Below are 8,941 nucleotides of genomic sequence, written 5' to 3'. Positions count from 1 at the left end.
AAGCATAAATAAACCTTGTTTATTTTGATGTACTATTTAATATTACTACGCTTAAAAATATGAACTTGCTCACACTTTAAAATGTTAACTATTAAATTTTTCATTACACATTTACAAATGTGAACAATCTTTTGAAATAGTACACACTTGAAAATATGAACTTCTCTTGCTCATGTTTTAAAATGTTAAATATTAATTACTTACACTAATAAATGTATAAATAAATATATACATATACAAATGTGTACATTTTGCTCACACTCGTATCAAGTGTGAAAAAAAAAAGTGTGAACATTTGATCAATTTGTTGTAATGATAGTAGTGTTATCATTGACAGTTAGTTTCATACTGTTAGGTATACTGTTAGATTTTTTGTGTATACAAGTAGTTTCATATAGTTGCAAGATGTCTTGGGCTCATTTCCAGTTACATATATTTTTCCCAACATTTACTTTTAAACATAGATGATAATGATATTCTTTACTGACTTGAAGTTAAGGGTCAGAAATACTACTCCAATTCAACTTGTTTTTTTTTTTTTGGCCTTCCTTCTATAGAAAATAGAAAAATTGTAGATGGAAAGGTAAGTGCTTTATTATGCTTAGAAACAGATGGTTGAATTTTAAGACAAAGTTATGCTTGCCTTATTTATTTATTTTTCTGGAACGACAAACTCACACACTCATTTTGTTCATGACAGGGCTTGAACTCATAACTTCAAGGTTAATGAGACTCTTTGATACCGTTGGGCGAGAAGCCCTTTGGTTCTACCCTCGTTATTAAACCCAACTTTGGCAGATCATATACATAGAGAAACTGGGACCATACAATGAAATATTGAAACCATAGAATATATTATTTCTATAATTTGCAATGTACATGATAAAGTCTTAAATAAATGTTTACACGAGTACGGACATTACCATGCAAAAGGTGTGATTTGGCACAGACACCCTAACTGTGTTTGCCTTTGGCAACCACCAGTCTCACCCGAAAGGACCTGTGCCTTTAAATTGCCTTCCCCGTAAACCCACGATGTGAAGGAACGGGTTCAAACCTGCGTCTGTTTCTGATGCAAGCCAGACACAAGGTGGGCCCAGGGATTATAACATCGGGTACCACTGAGCTACAAGCTCATTGGTACGAGTAGGGACGTTTGTGCATTTATAAATGCGTTACTCGCACACATAAATGCTCGATGCTACACGATAGCGTCTTAAGTTCAAACCTTACTAGCAATACATCTTGGGGTGGTCAGGGAAAGGGTCGGTAATGGTCATCGGATGTCGCGTAGACATCGTACATATGAGTAAAAAATACTACCATTTCCCGCGTAGCCTGAACAGGAAAAGCGATATCCATTTTAATATTGATTTGCAAATGTACTCCTTCTCTTGTGACAGAACTCTTGCCATCAGTTTATATATTAATTTATATATTATGATATCCACACCGCAGCCGTAGCATAAGTATTAAGCACTAGACGAAATTTACGGCATTTACTTGTGATTTCCATTAATCTCAAATGAGCTAAATAGATATTTAATCTAGAAAGTAAATGGGGCAAATGGTTGAAGGTCACAGAAGTGTACTTCAATGTATACAGCATCCTAAACTGTTCATATATATTACTTAAAGATTCAGATTATGCTTTTTTAGAATAACTAATGCTTCAACTATATCGAAAAACTAAAAATTTGGCCAGAAAAAGGTCATCCCAACCTGACCAGCCTGTTTCAACCCGCACCAAGTATGACAAGTTTCAACTTGAAACTGTTTGAGCCTGTTTCAACCCGCACCAAATATGACAAGTTTCAACTTGAAACTGTTAGAACCATCGCTTAGCAAATTTGTGACCTATAAAAAGCGATAAATTGATATGTAGCATCCCCAATCTAGAATATGGCAGTAGGAGATCATGGTCATGGTGGAGATTGCTCTAACAAAGAAGCATTGGCGGCCTGGCTAAATAACAGAATTTAGATCAGTCGCCGGCCAACAAAGTTTCTAACAAAGAACCCGACACCTTTTGTGAGGATGTCAGAAGCTCAACCAATAAGCTATTTGGTATGGTTGTGAGATACAAACTATTAATTAAATTGATCTAAATGTTGTGTTCTATGAAGGAGGAAGAGATGGGCTACCATGAGCAAGAAGAGTATGCCAAGTAAGCCAAGGAGTGACTGCCTAATAAACCAATCGCGCAAGGTGATGTCACTTTCAACACCTTGAGGAATTAATAATGAGGCAAGTCATCCTTGGCTACTAAACAAGATTACTCTTCTCTTCATGTAAGACCCTCTCTTCATTTTATTTTATTATTACTACTTATGATCTGATACTTATTAGAACTACGTATATATAGAACTACCTATTTATAGAACTACCTATATATAGCGTATGATAATTGAGTGACCCGTGAAACCAAATACGTCTTATTCGTCTTTTTCTTATAGTTTTTCCAGCTTTATGCAATATCTACCATATTTGTGAGAATATATCCAAATTCTATATAATTGAATTAAGAATAGAGAATAAAAGGATAGGTAGAAAGAATAACGTTCTCCAATCAATGGCCAAGTTTTTTGTATGGGAGTTGACTTAACTATTGATTTGATGCCACCTTGAAAGATCACGTGAAATTGTGCAGTAGGGGTCCATATAGTTGATCGTTATGTACAATAACGTCTTGTTGATAACTGACTTATCCAACATTCTTTATTCGTTATGTCGTTGATTACATTAATGCCAGTTTCGTTGGCTTACTAATTTGAAAGTTCATAGTTATATAACTTGTGACACTACTTACCTTTATGTGTAATTTGTTATAATATATGATTTGTTAATTTTATATCATGTAGTCATTGTGACCATTAATCAAATACCCACAAAGTTTGTATTCATATGTGCTTGACATATCCAACATGTCACAAACACACTTTTGAGCAAATCTTTTGAGATTGTGTGATGCTACTTGCTTTATGTTTATAGTAAAGTCAAAACCATCTGACCCATGCACATAGATTAGATTGGATTGGAATAGATGCACTTTCAAGATCCTCAATGTTTGCCTTCTGGACCTAATTAAAAGCCATACATATAACTGCATGTTTATCTTAATTTATTTCAATGCACTAATTACTCTGTTTTTTCTAGACATATTATGTTGGTTGCAAATAGTGGCGAATCAAGGATCAAAATTCAAAAGAGTCCTTAAGTGGGCTAGTTATATTTAGTGGTTATTTACGTCAAAAATAACAAAAAAAATGTGAGGTTCTGTCAATAAATTTACTGGTGTCCTATACAATTTAGATAGTACTTTGTTAAAAAAAAAACAAAAAAAGAAATAAAATAAAAGTAGCGGTGTCACCACACCAATGGCTATATAATCGCCCCTGGTTGTAAAGGACTCTGTCTCGAGTCGTATGACTTCTTGATAAGATCTTAAGGTAAACCGTTCTACAAATATAAAAAAAAAAAATTAACATGACTATATGCACTTCAAGATCTTAAATTTATTTAAAAGCACTAATTACTCTGATTATTCTGGATATCTTGTTGTTGTAATGCACCCAGTCTGGGTTTATTTATTTCTACATTCCTCAATTTCGTTCAAGTATAGAGGCAACCGGTGTATGCCTTCTAGCTTAAAATGTCTGATTGATTGTTATGCAAGCATGAGACTTCAATGTTACTAAAGTAATCGCATGATTCAGCTTAATTATTGCTCATCATAGTGTTGATCTCACCTACATTTGGGGTACTTGTTGACTAACTCAATTAACAGAGAGTTAATAGTTTGAGTTACATAGTGTATTATAACCTCATACAGTTATGTGCAAGCTGCAATGTACAGGATAAATCAAGGAACAGGGGGAAAAACTGAAAAACTAGGGTTGTTCAACAAATGTAATGACACTGAGCATAAATCTCAAACGCCTGATGGTACATGATGATTTATCTTTGTATACAATATTACATAATTAAGATAAGAACTGGTGTTGTCACTTCTGCCATCAATTGATCATTTTAATTACTCTTTTTAACATGAGTAATAAGAATCTGTCAAGTTAGCCAGGGAGTGATATATAAACTGAGCTTGATGTTACAGTATATGAAAACATATATTGTCGATGACATTGCGTAACTCTTATTACTTCTCTCTTTTCATCTTTGTGATGACAACACACTGTTGCCTCCCATCTTGTCATTTATAACGACTGTAAAACATAGCTGTCTATACACTGGCGAAACTTGAAATTTGTTCATGGAGCGAAATTCTTTGTATTCCCATTGTACAAGTTGAAGAACTCTAATATATATTTGTTGGAGGGCAATTTCTAACTTCCTTCTATTCTTCTAAGCCTCATTATATAAACTTTAGCATAACTAGTCAGTGTAGAGGGGGCGAACTCCCCCTCTGTGCCTCTACTCCACTCCGGCTTATTTTTTTATATGTATGCTTGAACTGAAAATTGTAACAAAAATAGAGGCATACGTTTCTTCAGATGTATAATTCAAGAATAAAAGGTACAAAAAAAGCCAAATAAAATAAAACACCACCTTGAATTGGATGCATCAATTCATCCTTAGGTACATAAAAAATGACAATTAATTCATGTTAGAACCTCAAGTCTCTTCTTACTTGATTAATTTTTTGAAGTGATGGCTTAACATGAGCAAGAAGAGAAGGTCAAGTTAGCCTAAGGAGTGACCAGCCGAATGAACCAAAAAAGGTGTTACATTTGCACCACCTTGAAGGGTAACGAGGCAAGTCATCCTTGGCTACTTAACAAATCTACTCTTCTCTTCATGTAAAAACCTCCCTTCAGTTCATATTATGTTATCTGTTTTAGTACAATCATCTATTTATAGCCAATGGAACAGCACATTGCTTATTCATTCTTTGGGATAGTATATTCACTTGCAAGATCGTATGAACCCAATTCTTTGTTTATTTCTGTATTGAGAAAAGCGGATGAAAAAACAAGTAAAAAGAATTACATTCTTCAATCAACTTCCAATATTCTTTCGGGATTTTATGGGTGGCGCCACATTGAACTTTAGTTGACATTTGAAACCAGAAAAAAGGTTTCTTGTGTTAGTTATTAATGCCTAAAACACAACTTATGTTTACACTACTAATAACATATGAACCTATAGGGTCACACACAAAGAGCAATTATATACCAAGTATATATTTAAATGTGATTTAAATATAATCAACCATAATTTGTATGACAACATTATTATTTGAATGAAATAATTATGTGCAGTGAAGTATCAATATATATGCACATAGTCTAGTAATGTTGCATGTAACATTTAAGATTGTGTTATATTTGTTTGACAAATATATATGACAAATGTATGGATTAAATTAATGAGGTGGATCATATCATGGACACCTTTACACATCATCTTTGCATAATGGAGATGGTGGAAGAATAATTATAATCTAATGACATCATCTTGTCTACCTTTATTTTTGTTAGCTTTTACTTTATGTATTTTAAGTGTAAGTGCACTTATTAAAATACGTAAAACTAACATACATTTGGAATATATACATATACTTACACTTTAAAAAGAAATGGGACGTACATTCACAAGAAAATAAAAAGGGTTTCCATGTGCTTTCATTTCTTACATGAAAATAACTTCTAAGCAAGTCTCTTAGTAAGTAAAAGAGTTAGGAGTTAAAGTTAAGTCTTAAAAGGTTGAGAAGGACTAGCATCCATTTGGTATTGGAACTTTGCTCAAGTGTGGATTACCGATAGAGGGAGGCTACTTTGGTTCCTACATCCTTAGCATTCATAACTTCTAAAGTTCAAAGTCTTCAAAGGTTGTAGTCTTTAAACTCACTATTTATTATTTAGTTTTCTTAACAACATGCAATTTGATCCTTGGTGGGGAATTTTTGAAAGGTTTAAAAATTATTGTACGCGCTTCTGCTGCTAAATTGTTTTAAGAAATTTTATACAAACCCCTTCAGTGGTACAAGAGCCGCTTTTGCATGTGTTAAGAAACTTATGTTATATACAATAAGAACTTGTTCTTATTATTAGAAATGAACAACTTTTTTTTCTAAAAAGAAAAAGTTGTAGATTTCTAAAATGCAACTTAGTTATTTTATTTGCTACAACCATTCCTTTTACATGCATGTATGGTTGTAGAAGTTGCTATATATATACTAGTTGATATGTTAAGTTGCATGGTGCATAGAAAGCCTTTAGACCATTTTGTGATGTTTGGTTGTGTTGGAATTCGATTGGGTTGTAAATTATTCTTTCATTTATAATGGTTTGTAATAATTTTATTTTTCATGTTTTGTTTAATTTTGAGATGTAAAAGTATTAGTGTAGACTTGTATATTTTATCTATAAAAATGTAACAAGACATGAAGAAAATTCAAGATGGAGTTCTAAGCAATTTTGGAGCCATTTGCAACACCAAATGTTGACTAGGCAAGTGGGAGCTTCAAGACATCACAATTGAGCATGGATATTTGTTATGTCCTTAGATTGACCCGGTCCCTTCGTTTGGCTCACGAAAACCGATTAGGAAAAGGCTTGACTATGCACCTATTTATTGTTGTGTTTATGTTTGTATGTTGCATGTTTGAATATAGGATATTTGCATGCTAGAAAATAAATTTTTTTTAACAAATCAAACACAAATAAGAGTTTGGTAAATTTATATATAATTTTGAAAATGGTTTTTCGTAAAAGTATAAAATGAGTTTTAATAAAAAGGAGTTTTTACATAAAGCTCAAAGTTAACATTAAAATTATGAATTTTAAAAAATTATGAATTTAATAAATTTAAACCAAACTCTTGTATAAAGTTTTAAATAAAATGAGTTTTATTAGAAACTAAAATTGGTCTTAACTTAGAGCGCTTAATATATATACATATTAATATAAGATATTAGTTTAAAATTGGACACGCCGTGAGTGACTAAAATAGATATTCTATAAACTCAAGACCAACATATAAAATATGATTTTATCTAAAGTATACGTATAATATATTGTTGAATGCATGCAACAATTATTATACTAAATTTTTTGTCAAATTGAAATAATACAAAACACAAAATTCCTTTTAAAATGTAAGTTTATGCCATCCTTTTTAAGACACTCGCTTGTCATTTGTACGTCGTTGTGGAGAGAGCATCAGCCAACCACCACGGTCGTCTTGTGATTACCGAGATGGTGTTTCGCGATTCCCATGATAGTGTTGGGCCGAACACCATAAGTTTTAAATAGGACAACTTAATTGGTGCTTCTTGTGGAGAGGGCATCAGCCAAACACAAGATGCCCAAGGCATAGATGGAATTAAACATACCAGTTGATAATTGTTGTTAAGGATCCCATTAAGATATAGAAATTGTATTAGACTTGCAATTTGTAATCGCTACCTACCTTGTTGATTTAAACTTAGTGGAGAGAGTATCAGCCAACCACTTAAGGTTAAATGTAACTTGAATTTTAGCCTTTAACAAATTAATTTTTCATAAGAAAGTTAGAGTAATGAATTATTAAAGGATCAAATATTAAAATACTAAAAGAACTTTGTTAATTTTGTAGATGTCACCCAATGCAACTACACCCGTTCACCAGCTTTCTCTAAGATCTGTCTTAAAGAAGGAAAAACTCAATGATACGAACTTCTTAGACTGGTATCGTAATTTGAGAATTATTCTCAAAGTCGAAAAGAAGTCGTATATACTTGATGGACCCGTTCACGAGGAACCCCCTGCTAATGCCACTAAGAGCATCCAAGATGCTTGGACTAAGCATGTAGATGACTCCAAAGAGGTACCATGCCTCATGTTAGCCACCATGATTCCAGACTTGCAAAAGGACCTGGAACATCATGATGCCTTTGAGATGCTTAAGCAGCTAAAGGAAATGTTCCAGCAACAAGCTAGGCAACAACGCTTTGAAACTGTCAGAGCGTTACACGCATGCAAGATGACAGAGGGGACATCTGTAAGCTCTTATGTTCTAAAAATAAAGAGCTACATAGATCAACTTGAGAGGCTTGGATCTTCCATTGGTCCTGAGTTGGAAATAGACTTGATCCTCAACTCACTACCAAAGTCATATGACCAGTTCGTCTTGAACTACAATATGAACAATTTGGAGAAATCTATCTCGGAGTTGCATTTAATACTTAAGACTGCCGAGAAGAATATTCCATCCAAAACCTCTGAAGTCCTCATGATTTGGGAAGGAAAAATCAAGAAGCCCCAAGCCAAAAACAAAGGTAAAGGCAAACCTAAGAGTCAAGGCAACTAAAAAGGCAAAAAGGTTGTCCCAAAGGATTCTGTCAAGAAGAAAGAAAAACCTGCCAAAGATACCACTTGTTTCCATTGTGGAGAAATTGGTCATTAGAAGCGAAACTGCCCGACTTACCTTGCAGAGCTGAAGAAGACAAAGGCTAGCAATGCTAGCACCTCAGGTATCTATATGAAAGAACTATTTGCATTCTCTAGTAATTCATGGGTATTTGATACTGGTTGTGGAACTCACATTTGTAAAAATGTGCAGGGACTAAGAAAGATTAAGCAGCTAAAACCAGGTGATTTGGTATTGCATGTTGGCAACGGAGCACATGTTTCGGTCGTAGCAATAGGCATTTATGAACTTTTATTACCAAATGGCTTGTACTTAATATTAAATAATTGTTATTATGTTCCACTCGTCCAGCCCTCTTCACGAACTTGTAGCATCAACCAACGGAAAAACGTAGCTTGAGAGATTCTATAGTTCCCCCAAGTTTAACTAGGAACATCATTACAGCTGCACGATTGTATGAATCTGGTTACTCGTATGCTTTTCCTAATGGTAATATTTCAGTTTTCAAGAAAGATGTTTTTTATTTTGAGGCACGCCCTCACAATGGCATATATGAAGTTGACATACAAGATTC

At 33.6% G+C, this 8,941-nt stretch overlaps 1 protein-coding gene across 1 annotated transcript; it reads left to right on the top strand.

Annotated features, from left to right (window-relative positions):
• The first annotated feature begins 7,593 nt into the window (after window positions 1-7,593).
• On the top strand, window positions 7,594-8,307 carry LOC139841951 (uncharacterized). Its single transcript, XM_071832137.1, has one exon. The coding sequence runs from the start codon at window positions 7,594-7,596 to the stop codon at window positions 8,305-8,307; it is 714 nt and encodes a 237-aa protein (XP_071688238.1).
• Window positions 8,308-8,941: the final 634 nt, after the last annotated feature.

The sequence above is a fragment of the Rutidosis leptorrhynchoides genome, chromosome 4, assembly GCF_046630445.1.
Source record: "Rutidosis leptorrhynchoides isolate AG116_Rl617_1_P2 chromosome 4, CSIRO_AGI_Rlap_v1, whole genome shotgun sequence".
Taxonomy (NCBI): domain Eukaryota; kingdom Viridiplantae; phylum Streptophyta; class Magnoliopsida; order Asterales; family Asteraceae; genus Rutidosis; species Rutidosis leptorrhynchoides.
The sequence above is the reverse complement of the archived record's forward strand: the minus strand, read 5'-3'. Positions and strand labels throughout refer to the sequence as shown.